We start from the raw sequence: 20,207 nt of genomic DNA on the forward strand, positions 1-20,207 counted from the left end.
GAATTACTGTTTTGCTTGTTTGTATGTGAATTGATGATGCTGACTGAGGAAAAGGAAAATGAAAGATTGTGTAGACTGATAATTGTATTATGAGGGTCAGCCTAACTAGATATCCTTGGAGATGGTGGACGGACCAGGTCCGTAGGGAACCCTACCGGGATTGTGGTCTCACATGCCGGACGGGGTATGGAGATCTTATGGTTTTGGCACCCATATCGGACGGGGTATGGGGACGGCCCGTTTCACCCTCATACCGGACGGGGTATGGGGACGGCCCGTTTCACCCTCATACCGGACGGGGTATTGAGGTTCATGGTTTTGGCGCCCATACCGGACGGGGTATGGGGACGGCCCTGGAAACTGATTATGAATGTTAAAGGTTAACGGGTAGCGGAACCCCTATGGACCCCCACGGATACTAGTAGGCTGGTAAATGAGAAAAAAGATATGTTGTACAATGATTGAATTACAAGAGGCGTGATAAGTGTTATGTTTTACAGCTTATATTATTCCATGATTATGATAATGTTATTATTTTTCTTATATTGTTTTCATAAATTCCACCGAGGTAAGTGGATGGTAAAGGTTTTCATGTTAATAAACGAGTTTATTGTAAATTATGCTCCATTGGTCTTTTTGTGTTTTTCTACCCACCTTTACCTCCGTGACGGTGAGATATCGTGATGTTCTTACTGGGCTAGTGTAACTCACTCCTTATTTAAGCATTTCAGATCAGGAAGACATGGTTCCCGAGCCCGTTCCGCAGGAGGACGACGAAGGGGATGCCTAGAGACTCTGTAGTCATACTCATAGTTTTATTTTCGAGTTTCTCTCTTAGTTAGTTTAATCTTTTATATTTTAAGTACGTTTTTGGTTTTTCGTGTAAGGGATGTTAACTGAAATTTTGATCTCGCTTCCGCATTTGATATATTTAAATACTCATTTCATTTTAATATTTCCGGGGCCGTTACAAGCACACTGCAGTTAAAATGGTTTAGTTCGCTTTGGGATCAAAAAAAAAAATTGAAAAACTAAAATTTTTTATTTTTAATTAAAAAAGTTATGATCAAGTTATTTTTTCTGTTTTCTCTACCGAGTTTTGTGTATGGAGAAGTGTGAGAAAACATAAAGTGTATGTGAAGTAGAGCGAGAGAGGAAGATGTTGTGATCGTTAGTCGTTGGGCACCTCTTGGAGAGTTTTTTGAGTGAGATTCGAGAGGTGGAGAGTCGTGTCATGTAATATCTGCCTTGCCATCGAGAGCGAGAATGGAAGAGAGCAAATAATGAAGCTGAGGGAAAGTTTTCTCATATGTTTTGGTCCACGTGGAAAACCATGTGGCACATAAAAAATTATTTTACCAGGAGTTAAATGGCTTTAATAGTGAAGAGATTCTTTAGATAATTTTTGAAGATATAAAAACTAAAAAAAAAAAAAAGATTATTTGAACATTTTTAAATAGTTGAGAAATAATTATGTTTGTTTTTAAAAATTATAAGATCATATAAATATTGGCATTTACATATTTAAATTATCTTTCTTTTTTTTTCTTTAAATTGATGATAAAAAGAAAAATAAATTAAATTGCCTATATTCAATGCAAGCGTTATATGCGATTACTTATTCTTCCTTAAACTAATTTATCACTCCTAAAAGACAAGAGATTGTTGAACCTAATGAAAATAAAATATTATATCTTCTTCGAATTTTAAAAAAAAAAAAAAAACTTCAAACTTATAAATTGCAAAAGGGAAAGCAATATATACATACAATAGAAAAAGATAATCCAAAATTACACCCAAAAAATAACAATAATAATTAGTGAAGAAATCTTTTTTTTTTTTGTGTGTGCAAAATTACCTGATTTAGTAGCTCTTATACATTAAATAATAATAATAATTCAAATTTAGCCTTTGGTAATCCATTGTTTACAAGTATTAGTTTTCTTACTATGAAATTAATTTATGTGCTTAGGATGTGTTCGGCTCTAGTTTCTATTTTTACTTGTATCGGCAAAAAAGCACAAGTGTTTTTAGTTTTTCATAAAGATGAAACAAAAGTTAAAAAAGTAAATAACGTTTACAAATAGTTTGGGGCTGTATGAAATAAATAATATTTTTAATTATTATATTGGAAGGTGTGAAAGTCTCTGCCACCTATAAAGAATTTAACGCATGCCCTGTTTATCCAATTAAAATTGCCGAGAATTTTTTTTTTTTTTTTCTGAAAAATGAATTATTTGGATAGATTTAACAGACATTTTTCAGTTCGATTTTTCAATTATTTGTTTAAAAGAAGTTGATAGGTTATAATCTACCATGTCCGTTCAACATATATTAGACCTATTTTTAGTGCCAATAATTAAATAAAGCACAAACTAAAAATACCTTATACGGGGCTAAAAGTCAAGCGACCTTCAACTGTTATTTAGCCAAATCATAAATTTGTGACGGCCTGCAGTTTCTGTAACGGCCCCAGAAATTTAGTAGAAAATGTATGTATTAAAAATTTTAAGTGCGAAAGAGAAATAAAAATTCTAATAAACATCTCTTACACAATAACCAAAAACGTATTCAACGTGTGAAAGAATAAACTAAGTAAGGTAAATACTAGTAATGAATGCTATAAATAAAATTATGAATTCCTTAAGCGTCTACTCGTCGTCTTCCTGCGAAACGGGCTCGGGAACCAAATCCTCCTTATCTGAAATGGTTAAGTAAGGAATGAGCTACACTAGTTCAGTAAAGACATCACATTCTCTCACTGTCACAGAAGTAAAGGTTTGTAGAAAAATAAAAACAACTAATGAAGCATAATTCATGATAAATTCATTTATCAATAATAAAAAATTTTACTGTCCACTTACCTCGGTAAGATTCGTGAAAATAACATATGAAAATAATAATATTATAACCATCATAAAATCATATAGACTTTGTAACGTAACACATATTATACTTTTGTACCTCAATAATGAGATAACAAATTTCTTCTTTTACCAACCTACTAGTATCCATGGGGATCCATAGGAGGTCCCCGCTACACGTGAACCATTAATATTAATAACTTAATTTCAGGATCGTCCCCATACCCCATCCGGTATGGGCGCCTAAAAACCATGAACCTCAATACCCCGTCCGGTATGAGGGTGAAACAGGTCGTCCCCATACCCCGTCCGATATGGGCGCCAAAACACATAAAGTCTCCATACCCCATCTGATATGAGAGACCATGTTCCCGGTAGGGTTCTCTATGGACCCGATCCGTCCACCATCTCCCAAGATATCTAGTAAGGCTGTAGCCATTATCCATTTATGAATTCACATACCTTTTTCCATTTTTCTTGGTCTCAATTATCCAATTATACACAAACACGTAAACCAGTAATGAACACCGAACAAAATAACACAACAACAGGTTCCCAATAATTCAAACCAGAATAAACGAAACTGTGATTCATGCATACGAAACCATAAAATAAATACATCAGATACCATGCTGCATTCTAAACTGTAAAATAGATCAATCAACAACTGACCGAAAAATATATCAGATTCGGGCTCCATTAGCAACTTTAATTAATTATACACAATTCATGAAATACTGTTTTATCATTTATTGAGCTTTAATACCGTGATAGAAAATAAGGTGAGAAATCCTTACTTGTTTCGGGGTCTGAAATCGGATTCTCACTGCGCCTACAGTGTAACACCCAAAATAATTTTTTCTATTTTAATTTTTTTTTATGTAATTTAATTTAAATTAATTTTTGTAAATATAAAAATATTAATAATGATAAAATTGGGTAAAAATATTATTTGGATTTAATTGAAATTGATTTTGGAAAAAATGGGTGAAAATTTGGATTCTGGGGGTATTTTTGAAAAGAAATTCGGAAACCGGGGGTCAAAACACAATTTAGAAAAATTGTGACCCGTCAGCGCCACGTCAGCAGCCACGTCAGTAGCCCAGTCAGCAACCCTGGCCAACCAGGACCTGCCGCGTGGCAAGGCCACGCCGACCCGGGAACGGGCCACGTGGGTGATCCGCGTGCGCACGATCGGACGGCCCAGATGCGTCCTCGCGCGCACGGACGGCCCAGATTTAATCCAAATTAAATCGCAATCGAACGGTTCAGATTAAATCAAGATGGATGGCTATGATTAAAAGGCAAATGTTATAAATAAACCCCCCACACCTAACTACAAAAACCCTAGCCGCCAGCCCTCGCCGAAGAAGACGAACCAGACGTCGGAGGAGCCGGCCGCCGCCACCCGCCGCCGCACCAGGGAGTTTTTTTACCCCCGATCGAGGTAAATTTCATACCCCCGGCTCGTTTTTCAATGCTGAGTTCCCCTATGGGCAAATCAGAGCCAAACTCCAGGCCAAACGGCCGGAAAACACGGCCGAAACCTAGCGGCGCCGCCGCATCCCTCCTCGGTTTTTGCCTCTGATGAGGCCCTTTCCGGCCTCCGTTTAATACAATTTTTATATCACCGTGATCACCATTCTTTTCTCTACAGGTTGATCGGAGCCAAATCACCAAAACACGAACCACACCGGAGAGCCGCCGCACCCAAGAGCACTACCGCCGGTAAGCTTCGGTTTTTCATAATTTTTTGGCCCCCCGAGGGCCCTAGGGTTGTATTATCACAGGTACCGATGTAAGTGTGGCCGAATTCGGCCGAAAATGGCCAACTCGAGGCGAATCGCCGCCGTGCCGGAATTTCGATATTGGCCGAAAGGGGCCCTAGGTCTGATTCTGAGATTTTTGGGACACGTGCAGGTACCGGTAGCGTGTTTCAGTTTTTCGGAAAAAAATTCAGGAAATTTAGGGATAACCCACAGGCGCTCGGAAAAGCCTATTTCGGGTCTCGAAAACAAGTAAGGATTCCTCACCCTATTTCCTATCACGGTATTAAAGTGCAATAAATGATAAAATGGTATTTCATGAATCAATAGCTATGTGAAATTGTTTAAGGTTGCTAATGGAGCCCGAGTCTAGTGTATTTGTCGGTCAGTTGTTGTTTGTTCTATTTTACAGTTTTAAATGCAGTATGATGTCTGATATTTTTCTTTCATAGTTTCGTGCGCATGTATCACTGTTTCATTGATTATGGACTGAATGACTGAGAACCCGATGTTGTGTGTTGTCTTGTTGGCATGAACTACTGGTTTGCATGTTTGTGTGTGACTTGATGATGGTGACTAAATAAAAAGGGATAAAAGGTTATGTGAATTGGCAAACGGATAATGTGGACAGCCTGACTAGGTATCCTGGGAGATGGTGGACGGACCGGGTCCATAGAGAACCCTACCGGGAACGTGATCTCTCATACCGGACGGGGTATGGAGACCTTATGTGTTTTGGCGCCCTAACCGGACGGGGTATGAGGACGGCCCGTTTCACCCTCATACCGGATGGGGTATTGAGATTCATAGTTTTGGCGCCCATACCGGACGGGGTATGGAGACGGCCCTGGAATCAAGTTATAAATGTTAAGGGTTCATGGGTAGCGGGACCTCTATGGATCCCCATGGATACTAGTAGGCTGGTAAAGAGGAATTATGTTGTTTAAAGATTGAAATGCAAACGCGTGATAAATGTTGTATTATAAAGTCTATGTGATAACGTGATAATGATAATGTGTTGCTTGTGTATTGTTTTATGGATCTCACCCAGGTAAATGGAAAGTAAACGTTTTTATGAACAAATGGGTTTATTACAAATTATACTCCATTGGTCGTTTTTGTTTTCTACCCACCCTTACTCCTGTGGCAGTAAGGTAGAGTGATGTCTTTACTGGGCTAGTGTAGCTCACTCCTTACTTAACCATTTCAGATCAGGAAGACATGGTTCCCGAGCCCGTTCCGCAGGAAGACGGCGAAGGGGACGCCTAAAGATCCCATAGTTATAATTGTAGTTCTTACTTTCGAGCATTTATTTTAATTAGTTTATTCCCTCATTTGTTGAACACGTTTTCGTATTGCGTAAGGGATGTTAATTGAAATGTTTAATACACTTCCGCAAATTCAGATTAATTATCTATATATATGCATTTCCAATATTAAATTTTTTGGGGCCGTTACATACAGACTATCCCTAAATTCCCTAAATTTTTTCCAAGAAACTGAAACACACTACCGGTACCTGCACATGTCCCAAAAAAAATCCCAAATAAAACCTATGCCCCTTTTCAGCAAATATCGAAATTTCGGCACAGCAGCTCCGCCGACAGCATTGCCGCCCGCGGCAGCGATTCACCTCGGGTTGGCCGTTTTTGATCGAATTCTGCCAAACTTGCATTGGTTCCTGTGATAAAAGTACCCTAGGGCCCTCGGTGGGCCAAAAAATTACGAAAAATTGAGATTAACCGGCGGCGGAGCTCTCGGGTGCGGCAACTTCTCCGGCGCGAGTCGTGATTTGATGTTTTGTTCCGATCAACCTGTAGAGAAAAGGACGGTGATCACAGTGGTATAAAAATTGCATGGAACGGGAACCAGAAAGGGCCTCATCGGAGGCAAAAATTGAAGAAAATCGCAGTGGCGTCGCTGGACTTCGGCGGTGTTTTCCGGCCAAATGGCCAGTGGTTTGGCTCCGATTTGGCCATAGGCGGATTCAGCATCGAAAAACGAGCCAATGGGAGAAAATTTACCTCGTTTGGCAGTCGTAAAATCCTCCAGTGCGGCGGCGGGTGGCGGGGGCCGGCTCCTCCGGTGACTGGTTCTTCTTCTCCGGCAAGGATACTGGCGGCTAGGGTTTGCGATTGGGTGTGGGTGAGGTTATTTATAACCTTTCCCTTTTAATCTCAGCCGTCCATCACGATTTAATCTAAACTGTCCGATCGCGATTAAAATGAGAATAAATCTGAACCGTCCATTGCGATGCGATCTGGGCCGTCCGTGCGTGATTCAATCTAGGCGATCAACACGCGTGAGATCTGGGTCGTCCGTGCGCGTGAGATCTGGGCCGTCCGTACGCGTGAGATATGGACCGTTCGATCGCGTGCACGTGGATCACTCACGTGGCTCCGTCCCGCGTGGCCTCCCGCGTCAGCTTCCTTGCCATGCGATGTGTTCTGGTTGGCCGGGGCTGCTGACGTGGCACAACTTTTCTAAATTATATTTTGACCCCCAATTTTCGATTTTCTTTTCAAAAACACCCCCAGAATCTAAATTTTCACCCTTTTTTTTCCAAAATCAATTTCAATTAAATCCCAAAAATAATTTTATTCTATTTTATTATTATTATTATTATATTAAATTAAATTAAAACCTTATAAATTAAATATTGAAATAGAATAGAAAATTAAAAAAAATTAATATAAATTAAAATAAATTAAATAATAAAAATAATAAATTTGGGTGTTACAGTTTTCCAACAAGAAATCACGCCGTCCAACACAACTGAATCAGAAAATACAATATAAATTTGAACTAAAATACAGTAAAAACTATTCATCCCTTATACAACATGTAACATAATTTACATTATGAGGTTACAAAATTTTGTAGAGTTCACAACTGGACTAAAACTCACCAAATGACAACTAAAACATGAAATTCCTGATTTGGCTTTATAAATTATCTTCATCGGTTTGATCTGAGAAATGATTAAAATTTGAATGGAATGAACAAAAGAACGGGCTTGAATAGACTACATCCTAGGCAGGCGATATACCAACATACAATCAATCAAAAATGTAAAATTTGTCTTTCCTTTATGTTTGAAAACCATGAAATATAGAAATATTTCATCTCTTATCTCATCTTTCATTGTTTCCCCTAACTTCTTTCTATCTAGTCTTTTCCCCTCACTATTCCTTTTTACTAGTTATCTCTTAAAATTTCTCTTTCTTATTATTTCCTCATCATTCCCCTAATTTCTTTTCTTTCTTAATTCCCTTATTGTAACCATTTATATCGCACACTATTATCACATCACATCTGGTTCGTAAACCATACTCATCTACTAGTTTTCCTCTAATTCATATTTATCTCATAAATTCACATACTACAATTTTCTACAAATTTTTGGCCAAATTAAGATATCTGTAACCCCTCAGCAAGTAACTCCGATTCTCAATTTGCCCCAACACGATCATCAATTTAAAGTTATTAAAGTTTTAGAGTTTTCTTTGAGATTACACAGTGAATCTGTTATCCAATTAGTACCATTATGGGATCAGGATTCTCATTATCACAAAGGGGTGCACTCACACAGCCAAAATACATATTGATCACAGCAGTCAGTCGCCAAATGACCCAAAACATAACACACACCCCAACCACGTCTGGAAAGATTTCCATCCACCCAAGGATAGGATTCACCACACCGCTGAATTTCAGCCATACTAATCTTAAACGAGTTAACTGTAAATTTTCGTTTCTTTCATGTTTTTTTCTATTTTATTTTTATTTTTTTCCTCTTATTTTAGTTAAGATTGATATTTTTATTTTTCCTAACAGACTAATTATATTACCTAGAAACTTTGTACATTTTCTTAGTTAATCTTACTCTATATCTCACACTATTCTAAATCTTCTAGTTTGTCTTTTTTCTATTCTTATAGAACTCATTAACTCTCCTTAATCCTACATTTTTCTGTTTATTGTAATTTATTTAGTTATCATTTTGTTTATTATTTATGTTTTAATGCTTGTATTATTTTTAATTTTTAATTTTATTAATTTTATTTAGAATCCTTAATTTTATTTAAGAATATGTATTTCTTTTTGTTGATCTTATTTTATTTATGAGAGTTATTTTATGTGTTTATGATCTTATTGTTGAATATGCACTTGTATGAATATTCTACTAAGACTATTCAACTCATCATACCATCAACCATCAACTATCATATAGTATTTAAAATATGCAATTTTCATTCAACAATCAAGCAATAAGCAAATGACAAATTAAAACATTCAATATCCCCATTATTCAATTTCTTCCACTTACTTGATTATCAATCCCAATTCCTTAATTTTATAAACTTTTCTCAAAATTTAATTAGGTTTTTTGTTTGAAAACATTTTTGAAAGCATGCGAATATGGTTTCGGGATAGTTACTAGATATACTTACAAACTTCAGAGCTAAAGGATTCTAATTTGAGTTTCAAACACCATCTAAATATTAACAGAAACCTGCACAACAACTAAATCTTCTCGGGTCAGCAGTGAACCCAAGAGTTTCATGCAATCATATTGCATGCCTATCTCGTTTCTACAATCATTCTAGTTACTGAGGCGATCATTCAATTTAACTTTTTTTTGTTTTGTCTATTTAATTAATTACATAATTTAATAAATAATACTTTCTTATCATTTTATATTAATCTTACTTTAATTAATTAATAATTTCTTTTTAATTTATTTTATCTATTATTTATTCCATTTTAAAAAACATCATTACAATTATTCTTTTTTTATTTTCTTAATTTATTTTCTCATATCATCTATTAAATTCATAACAAAATTTATTAATTTGTTTACATATTTATTAAATCAAAATGATTTCCAAAATTTATTCTTTTTAATATTTTGAATTACCTTTACCTAAGTATTATAGATTATAGCTAAATTAATCTACTTATCAATTACTTATCCAATCAAATTTAATTCTTATTAATTATTTATTCAATCAAATTCAATTCTCCTAAATTTATATTCAATTAAATTCAACTCTCCTAACTATCATAATTTACCTCATTCTTAATTGAATTTTAATTTATTTATTCTTCTCCCATAAATATACACACACAGACACATACATCTGCTTATATATTTATATACACACAACATATACTCATATTTATTATGTACATATTTATATATATATCATATTATTTCATTTTTTCTTAAAATTTATATTATAGGATACAATTATATAATTATAATTATAAAACTTATAACATTTCTTAAAAAAATCTCCCTTTAGTACTATTTATATTATTGACATATATGTACATATTGTGTTAATGGTACTTATCTTTATTAAAACCCATTTCTATATATAAAAACTATACCTACATATATTCTTATATTAAACACAAATGCACCATGCATACATGTATACCTAGTTATAGTACACATTTTTTTTTTTCTAAATGTATTCATTTATCATATTCTTCTACTCTTACAACTTACACCATATTCTAAATTTTATGACTATAATTATAAAGTTTATTATTGTTATTTAAATATATATATAATTATATCTTCATGCATTGTTGTTTACATATATAAATACTTATTAAAACATAAGGATTATACATGCATAAAAAATATTATATTAATCATATATACCCATATATGTGGTAATACCCGGACCCGAAAATCGGCCCGAGATGATTTTTTTTATTTTATTTAGTTATAAAAAATATTTTAATAATTAATTTTATTTATTTTAATGTAATTTTTATTAAATTTTTTAGAAAAAATGAATTATGAACGAAATTGAAAGTAATTTTGGAGAAAATATGGAAAATTTTGAATTCACGGGTATTTTTGAAAGAAAAATTAAAAATACGGGGTTAAAATAATAAAAAAGTTCATCTACGTGGAACGATCCAGTCAGCAGACCTGGTGAACCAGAGCATGCTACGTGGCAACTCCATTGACATTGGCATCATGCAGGAAGTCATGCGAGCGATCCACGTAACCAGCGATCCAATGACCTAAATCTCATCCCGTGTGCATGAACAACACATATGCGTTCCCTCTTTACACGTGATCGGACGGACGAGATGGATCGTGATGGAAGATTGACCCACGCCATCAGCCTAAACGAGAAACCATCAAACGGTCCTCCCCGCTCTACGTTGACACAAACAAACGGCTCGGATCGAACAGGAGAGGGTATTTAAACTCTTCTTCGCAGGAGAACCCAACCCTAGCTACCAGCCCCCACCGGAGAAGAAGAACCAGATGCTAGAGAAGAACACCGACACCTGATCGTCGTTGCACTAGAGCTACTGCCGACCGCAAAAAAAAAAGTAAAATTTTCTCTTTCCCACTTGGAATTCAATTCTAAGTCTCCCTGTGGCCATATCGGAGCAAAAGGGATGGCAGGTGAGCTGTAAACCGTGAGCAAAACTCGGCGGAGCCACAGCGGCAAAAATCTTAAAACCCCTCCAATGTGCCCCTTCTCGTTTTTCGCTTCACACAATTCTTTGACCATTGTATTCACCATCCTTTTTTGTGCAAGTTAGCCGAAGGAGAAACCCCAGCCGTGAAGGAGAACTAACAGAGCCGCCGCACCTAGAGACCCCCCCATTCCGCCAATAGGTTCGGTTTTTTAGTTTTTCTAGTCAACCGAGGCTTCTTAACGTATTTTTTTACAGGGATACATGTAAAACCGGCTAAAATCGGCCAGGCTAAGGCGAACCGCAGCCGTAGGCGCTGGAACATGGCGATGCTGTCGTGCCAGAACTCTAAAATTGGACATAAAGAATTTTTAACACTAATTTTAGATTTTTAGGGTATTTTTGAGTACGTGACGAGTATTTTGATTCCCGTAGGAAAAATTCAAAAAACTCAGATCCCGTTAAAAGGGATAATGGGTAGCACAACATTTCGAAACACTGATCCCAGTAAGAATCTCTCACCATATTCCCTGTTATGATAAATTGAAGCTTAATAATCAAATATCTTTTGTTTTATGAAAATTTTAAAAAATTCTAAAAATAATTACAAGTCACTAGTAGAGTCGGAACCTATTAGTTCATATTTGCCCTGATTCACTGTGTATTTTTTTGTACTGCTTGAATTCTTTATTATTATATTGTGCGTATTTAAATTAATGATTTTAAATTGTTTTCTCGGATGTTTGGTTTACCTCACTGCACATTCCTGTGTCGATCTATTCTGAAATAAAATATCTCAACTATGTTTCTTAATATACATATCGCCTGTTTACATAACCTACTATTAATTTATGAATACGAAATATTGGTATGAAATTGACGATTGATTGATGATATAGATATACGTATGAAAGGCTTACTGAGTACCCTGATAAAGGGTGGACAGTTCCGGTACATAGGAAATTCTACTATAAACATTACCTCAACCGGACGGAGTTAAGAGGTCCCATACCATAAGGGTTTGGGAGACATGGTTCACCCTCATATCGAACGGAGTATCAAGGTGATGGTATGTTTGGCGCTCATTATCGAACGGGATATCAGAACGGCCAGGTTAACTGACAAATTTAGATATTGGGTTCACGAGTAGGAAAATATCCTAATGTTACCTCCAGGGGCTCCAGTAAGTAAATTAAAAGGAGAATTGTTAATCTTATTCACTTGTACATGAAATCATAATATTATCTGAGTATTTGTCTATATATATTGATTTTGAAAAACTTGCAATGGTAAGTATGGAATAAACGGTTTTCTCTATTGTCAAACGAATTTACTTAAATAAATAGCTCTATTAGTTGTTTTGTTATTTATACCAACTTTTAGTTTTTCGTATATGTGATTAAAGTGATATTCTTACTGGCCTAGTGTAGTTCACCATTTCATTAACTATTTCATATCAAGAAGATCAAGATCCAGATCCCGATCAGCAAAATGGTTGTGAGTAATTTACCTCTCGGACTTCCTTCAAGTGTTAGTATTGGTTAACCCCCTAAAATATCTATTTATTTATTTTTAATTATCATTTTTTTATGAACCAATGTCAAATAAACATTACCGTAACCCTATTAGGGATTCCAATTTACTATGTAAGGAATGTAAACTCTAAGTTTATTTTTATTTTCGCAATTAGAAAATAAATCTCTTTCTTTTAGTTTTGGACTTTTACACATGCATTAATTTATACATGATTATATGTATATATATATATATATATATATATATTTATCTATTTATACATACACACATGAAAAATATACATACACAATGTATCTATATATTTACATTTTTTTTTGTTTGTTTCCTTCATACATTTATATCAAATTCATGTAAATAAATATAAATTCACATATTCATTATATTTTATATATGTATATCTCATATGCATAATATGTATACATATATATACACCATATATATATATCCTAGATAAATATATATACATATAGATGAATATAACTTAATTTTTATCACTCTCTCACTACACCAAACTGCTTTCACCATCTCTATATTTAAATTTAATTTTTTTATTTAAAATCAAGTAAACTTAAAATGTATTTATTTTAAATATCATGCATGTTATTTTAAACTATTTAGTAAAAGAATCATAAAAAAAAAAAGAAAAGAACTTACGTTTGGATCGTTCGAAAGAAGAACCTACGTGAGAGGGGTGGTCACACGGTAGTTAGGCCACTTGCGGTGTCCCCTCTTAACCTTTTTTTTCCCTCTGCCACGCGGATCGTCCCAATGCTTCCTCACTCTCTTTTTTCAGTCTCTTCTCTCCCTCTCCTCCCATTCTTCCTTTCTTCTCTTATTTTCTTTTATTTGGTGGATTAGAAGAGATGAAAAAATATTTTGTTGGGTATTTATATGATGGGGGAAGGGTTGTTTAATTAAATGAGTGGGAGGGAATCTTCTCATCCATGTGTATGGTGGCCATGTGCCTCTCTTATTTGATTGGTCCTTTCCATTATTGTGAATTTTTAATTCTAATTTATTTATTTATTTATTTTTATATTCATTTTACAATATTTAATTTAATTAACTTACAAAATTTAATATTTTTTAATCAATTTTTAAGTTAATTAATTTTTTGAATTTCTTCTAATTTAATTTTATTACTTTATTAATTTCAATATTTTCTAATTATTTTTAAATTTTAATTTATTCTACTTATTATGAGTTTTAATATACATATTTAAAGAAATTTTCCTAATTTATTTTAATTTTTTAACAAATATTTTAATTCCCAAATAAATTATTTTTAAATTTAATTAATTTTACATATTTTTTTAATTTCTTCCCGAATTTCACAAATAAAATTCAGAACCAGATTTTCAAATTGTTACAAAATTATCCTAATTTATTTTAAAATTTCATATTTAAAATAATTTATTTTAATCCTTTCACTTGGAAACTGAATTTTTATATTTGCAACAATTTTAAGAATAAAAACTAAATTTGCAAATAAGTTTCACAATTTCTACTAAATTCATTCAATTATTAAACCCACTTGTTCCAAGAAAGCCTCAAAAAGGACAAAAAAAAAAACAAGTAATTAAGCATCTAAACTAGCAATTTATTTAAATAACATAACATGGTTTCCCTTTGAACAATCAAAGCAGAAGCAGAGAGGAGCAGACAACTGCCCGGAAAACTATGAGAAAAATAAATTAACAAAAAAAGTAAACAAAGTTTGATGAACAACCAAATCAATTCAAGACAGCACATATATATATATATATGCGCATTAAAGAAATAAGGTTGAGAGTTGAGAGAAAGATTTTATGTGGAGTAATTGAAACAACTTGTGTCCCTCCCTCATTCATCTTCATTATCCAATCTGTGCACTTACTTTCCTTTCTAAGGCTTCCAGAGGATTGTGGTTTCCGCAATCATCGAAGTCACAACATAGGGATCCATGTTCGATGCTGGCCTTCTGTCTTCGAAGTAACCTGTTCATCATCAAACAAAATTTAATCAACCCATCTTTCTCATAACACAATCTTCATACCACAAAATAAGATTCAGATTATTTTGAAAAACTGAAATCAGCTTCATAGATGAATTTGCCTACCTTTTCCAGCTTTTTCCGTGTCACGACCAACACGGATTGAGGCACCTCTGTTGGCAACTCCCTAAATGATTTGGGAAAAACATGAATGCATTATTGAATTTTACAAGTGAGAATAACAGGAACCGATTTGAACTGCTAAGAGGTAGTAAAAATAACTTACCCAAGAGAAAGTGTTGATGTCTGCAGTCTCATGGTGACCTGTCAATCTTCTTTCGTTGCCCTCTCCATAGGCAGCAATGTGCTCCTTGTGGCGTAATCCTAGTTTCTCAATCGCTTTCTTGATAACATCAATGCCCCCATCGTTTCTCATGGACTTGGTGCTGTAATTAGTGTGGGCGCCAGCGCCATTCCAATCACCCTAGTTATCGTAACAACATTAGAATAAGATGAACCAAAAGAGTACCCAACAGAGTGAACTTGCAAATTTTATGCATTCATGTGCCAGTTTAGCCAAATTGATTTTTTGCAAAATACTTGCTCCCCACTATTATAAAAAATATGACAGCAAAAATCTCGCAAGAGATAAACTATATAACAGGTAGAGGTTATAACTTAAAGAAAACAAGTGTTTTTGAGGAGTGGATGCAAACCTTAATTGGTTTGGGATCAAATGACAGGACAACTCCTGCAATCTCCGTGATCCTCTGTTCAGTTAAGCACAGAGAAAAAGATAAAAATCACCAAATGAAACAAGAATTATGAGAGAATAACTAGTTGGGGCCAAATTAAATAAGCATACCTCGAGGATGTATCGGGCAACCCACAATTGATCACCAGAAGCAATACCAACAGCTGGACCTACTTGGAATTCCCACTGAAAGCAGAAAAATCAGTAAAAAAGAAAACAAGTTACAAAAGAAGCTTAGACAAGCCAAAAATTAACAACTACCGGATGGAATATTGAGTGTATTTAATTGGTTTCCTACCTGGCCAGGCATAACCTCTCCATTGATTCCGCTGATATTGATCCCAGCATAAAGACAGGCTTTGTAGTGGGAATCCACGATATCCCTGCCAAATGCCTTGTCGGCTCCTGTTCCACAATAGTAGGGTCCCTGCGTATATAATTATTTAATACATAATAATTCCTTATATATAGTTATTATAAACAATTATTATAGACAATCTTAATTCGTTAAGTCCTTGCTTGTAAATAGTTACTCAGTTAAAAGCATTTGCAGGCAAGCTAGCCACGGATCAATTTACCTGCGGGCCGGGAAAGCCACCCACTGGCCAGCCTAGAGGCCAATGCACGTCCTTTTGGAGAAGGGTATACTCCTGCTCTATTCCATACCTGATATCAAAACATGGAAATTGGATTTGGTTTATCATTTGCCTAAAAATATTTGTTTTATCTATAAGACAGACAAAATGATCATGCATGTACAAAGAACATTTACTGTGTCCTCGATAGATCTCTGCACCTAAAACATTTTATATGCGTTACTTACGGCTGCCATTTCTCTGTGCAAAAGGCCCAGATAACACGTTTGTAATTAACCCTCAAAGAGACTTTTTTTCTAATCTCAATTTATAGCACGTTACTTGAATCTGAAGGGAATCAATTTAGTGGGTCCTTTTTGCACCTAACTTGTTAAAGGGGCTACTTTTTCCGGGTCATTTCCTTTCCGCCAACACAATCTCCACCTTTGACTTGACTCTAATAGTACCCAATAGAAAGAAACCCGCTTCCATAAAATTTGGGCAACTAGCACTAGCAGTCAGTTTAAAAATTCTCCTTTTTTCCTTTCCTAAAGTGGATGCCTTATGATCAAACTCAAGCAGTCAGTAGCACAAAAGAAGGGTAACGTCATCTAAGTTGCTGCATGCTCGTCATAAAAAGAAAATAAATCTAATTTTTTCCCAATTTTCCCAGAAAGAAACAACTACAGAAAAATCTCTACAGTTTTAAAATTCAAGAAATGGAATCCTCTTTTCTCATTTTCTTAGTCATTTAAAGGATCGTTCCTACGGAACCTAAGTAAAATATCATTCCAACCAACTTTAATATAAATATGTAATTTTATATATGTGCATATACGTTTGGAGATAGTCTCTTTATGGGCGCATCTATTACATTACATATCTATAGATATACAGGAAAATAATATCTATCAAGAAAACAATGACAAGATATTTCCAAAAAAAAAAAATAATGACCAATATAAAAATATAAATATATAAATCAATTTTGATATAAATTAGTTTTACATAGACTAGTTCAAAAAAAGTTGTGAACTTTCATAATTAATATAGTATCATTTTATTAATAGTTCCAAGAAATAATTCATTATGAATTTAACTAATAACAAATAACGTTAAGAAATAACTAGTGGCCTATTATCATAAATACAAATAATAGACATACATATTGCTTTTATTTTTTTAGTTTTTTTAAAGAGTTGTGCATTTGAGAATAATATAAAAGAATAGTTACTTATAAATTTCAATAGTGACAAATACTGCTGAAACACTAGAGAAAAATCGAAATTGAAATCTCAATATACCCATTATACTTTTATTAAGATAAAATGTAATAACTTTTAATTAAAACTAATACAACACAAATATAAATGTGTATTACTTGAAAAAATAATTTAAAATTTAATTGAAAATTAAACTGAAACTGGAATTTTAGAAAGCAAATATAATAATAATAAATGACATATTTAGAAATACTGTGTAAGTAATATAAATATAACTATATATAATATTTTTCTTTGAAGAAAAAATAATTGCACCAATTACCCATAAATGCGGTGAGTTTTTGTTCGTAATGTATTGCGATCTAGACAATTCTACTTATATTAGTTATAATTAAGAAAAAAATAAATTTTACAATTAATATTTGTTAAAATAATTAACAATGCAATATATTAATGCGCGCCTAGAGCGCATAAAAAGTAGCTTATACGAATGTAGTGTATATATATGTATCTGTGTGCGTCACGTGTGTGCGCGTCTTATATATATATATAGAGAGAGAGAGAGAGAGAGAGAGAGAGGTCGCGCAAGGGAGTATACTATTCATTGTAGCATGAAAGGATTTGGGAACAGAATCAAACAATCATGCAGCTATAAATGACCTCAGCAAATTTCATTCATCAACGCTGAAGATACTGCTTATTTAATTTATTATTATTTTTCATCAAATTCTTAATTAACTTTCAAGCATAAGAGACAAGAAAAAAATAACCATATAATTAACGTGATATTAAATTAACAGCAAAAAAAGTCACTAAATTCCACGGTCACCAACCCACCTAACCATGTGATATTATTAATATTAACAACAACCAAGCATCACGAAATCTGAACCTTTCAGTTTACTTATTATTATATCCAAAAAAGAAAGAAAAAAAGTATCTTGAGAAATGTATCTTGGTTTTATAACCATGATAAGTTATTTGACAAGGCAAAAAGAAGACAATGATTTCTCAAAATGACCAATGTCGACGTACATATCGAAGAAAACCAAAATTAATCTTTCAAAGTTGTATGTTGGGACAGATGTTATGACCATCAGACACAATCACAGCCCTCCAACTTCAATAGGCAAATTGGTTTACAAAGACATTTTGGGCTCTTTCTGAGAAATATACATTTTAAATATAAAATACAAAACATAATGTTTTTTCATTAAATTTGTTTATTCTAAATATACTTCCTTTTTTTAATAGAAGTCAACTGAAGGCAAAGGAGTCAACAAATCCAGGGTACGAAGGTCATGGGCAACAGTAAGAGGCTACTTTGGTAGCTGGGAAGTCCAAAAAATCACGAACCATTTTAAACGAATAATAGATATGGAAATTTTGGTCTCTTGCGGCTCCAATACGACAGCAGGGGTCCCTCAATAAAGACTTTTCTTTTTCCCACCAAGAACAAAAAAATCAAATCTCTCGATGGCAATTTCGTCTTCTCATTTTTGTAAATTTCACGGAATAATATAGAATACACTAAAACTTGGTGAATTGAAACTAAGAAAAATAGAATTCTGTTGTTATTATTAGCATCTTAGTCGTATTAATATAAATGAAATTTAAACGAAAACCCTTAAGAATTCCTAAAATTATTAATAGTAAATTTGGTAAGATTTGACCTCGCGTATTGATTATTATTCATTGAATATAACTGATGATATGATCAGAAAGCTAGAAAAGTAAAACAGAAAAGAAAAGTACGAACCATGGCTCTTCGGCAACGACGTCGGGATGGCTAAAGATCTTAGCAGCATTGAACCTCTTGTTGGTCGGAATCGGTTTCCCGGCCGGCGTGTAGGCGTCGCACATAACCTATTTATGCATGTTGAAAGACCATATTACCCTTTGACTTTGTCGTTTACTGACTTCCGTATAAATTGGAAATTTAACTAAGGGAGAAAATCAGGGAGAAATTTACAGAGATTTAATTACCAGGATGTTGTTTCCCCTTCTGAACGGATCCTTAAAGACCGCCTGAGGACTGATCCAAGATAAATTACAGATAAACAACATAACTAATTTTCCGAATTATCTATATATGTAGTAGAGATATACGCTATATTCGAATATAGGTGTATACGAGTACGTATAATAAATCAGGTTGAAAATCATGACACATACTGCAAGATGACTTCACTGTCGTCTCCAGGGGCCTGGTTAGTGCTGGAGCCATCGTAGTTCCACTTCGGGAGTTTAGAAGGATCAGTAACGGGACCAGGCAAAGTCTGTTGACCAAACTCAAAATTAAAGAAAAAACAAAAAAGGAAACCATTACTATAATCTCAGAACTCAAAAATCAATCCAGCTTTCAACATCCGCAGATCATCATCGCAAATGAAAAAGAAACTGTGCTCACCCTTGCTTTGCTCCTCATGTCCATACCAGATCCGCCGATCCTACATGTTTGATCGAATCAAGAAGTCAGAAACAACAAGAGAAATAAAAAAATTAATAGTAAAGAGGAGTGGAAGCGGAAATGAACGGAGGAAGGAGGGAAAGCTGACCATATGTATTCGGCTATGATTTTGTCAGGGGTTTCGCTGAGATTGAGGTTGATGAGATCGCTGAGAACAGACATGATTGATTTTGAACTTGAAGCAGAGACACAGAGGGAGAGAGAAGGAGAGAGTTGTGAGAGAGAGGAGGGTTTAGTTGGGTGCTTAAATAGAAAAAGGAGGAGACACCTACAAATAAAATGAACCAAAGAGTAAAAAAAGGAAGAGAAATAAAAATGGTAAGAATTTAAAAATAAATAAAAAGTATATTTAAATATTTAATTAATTTCTTGGGAAGAAACAGAAAAGATTCTGCTGCCTACGGAATCTCCAAAGTAATGGAAGGGCATTTGCCAGTTGTTCATTTTGCCAATTAATTTTTTTTATTTATTTATATTTTTCTTTTACTCAAATAATAATTATTACTTTCTATATCTTTTCTCGAAAAGAAAAATATATAAATATATATTTGGCTTTCAATTTTTCTTCTTCTTTTTTTGCATATGATTATT

At 34.0% G+C, this 20,207-nt stretch overlaps 1 protein-coding gene across 1 annotated transcript; it reads right to left on the reverse strand.

Annotated features, from left to right (window-relative positions):
• Window positions 1–14,201: 14,201 nt before the first annotated feature.
• Window positions 14,202–19,875, reverse strand: LOC110826001 (glutamine synthetase nodule isozyme-like). The gene is made up of 12 exons (XM_022056570.2): window positions 19,705–19,875; window positions 19,557–19,596; window positions 19,322–19,425; window positions 19,133–19,181; window positions 18,906–19,012; window positions 15,927–16,014; window positions 15,647–15,775; window positions 15,460–15,534; window positions 15,311–15,364; window positions 14,881–15,078; window positions 14,721–14,781; window positions 14,202–14,598 (listed from the first exon to the last, which is right to left on the reverse strand). Exons 1-12 carry the CDS (start codon window positions 19,776–19,778, stop codon window positions 14,507–14,509), a joined length of 1,071 nt encoding a protein of 356 aa, XP_021912262.1. The 5' UTR covers window positions 19,779–19,875; the 3' UTR covers window positions 14,202–14,506.
• Between the last annotated feature and the right edge of the window lie 332 nt (window positions 19,876–20,207).

The sequence above is a fragment of the Carica papaya genome, chromosome 6 (genome assembly GCF_054855325.1).
Source record: "Carica papaya isolate Zhongbai chromosome 6, ASM5485532v1, whole genome shotgun sequence".
In the NCBI taxonomy this organism is placed as follows: domain Eukaryota; kingdom Viridiplantae; phylum Streptophyta; class Magnoliopsida; order Brassicales; family Caricaceae; genus Carica; species Carica papaya.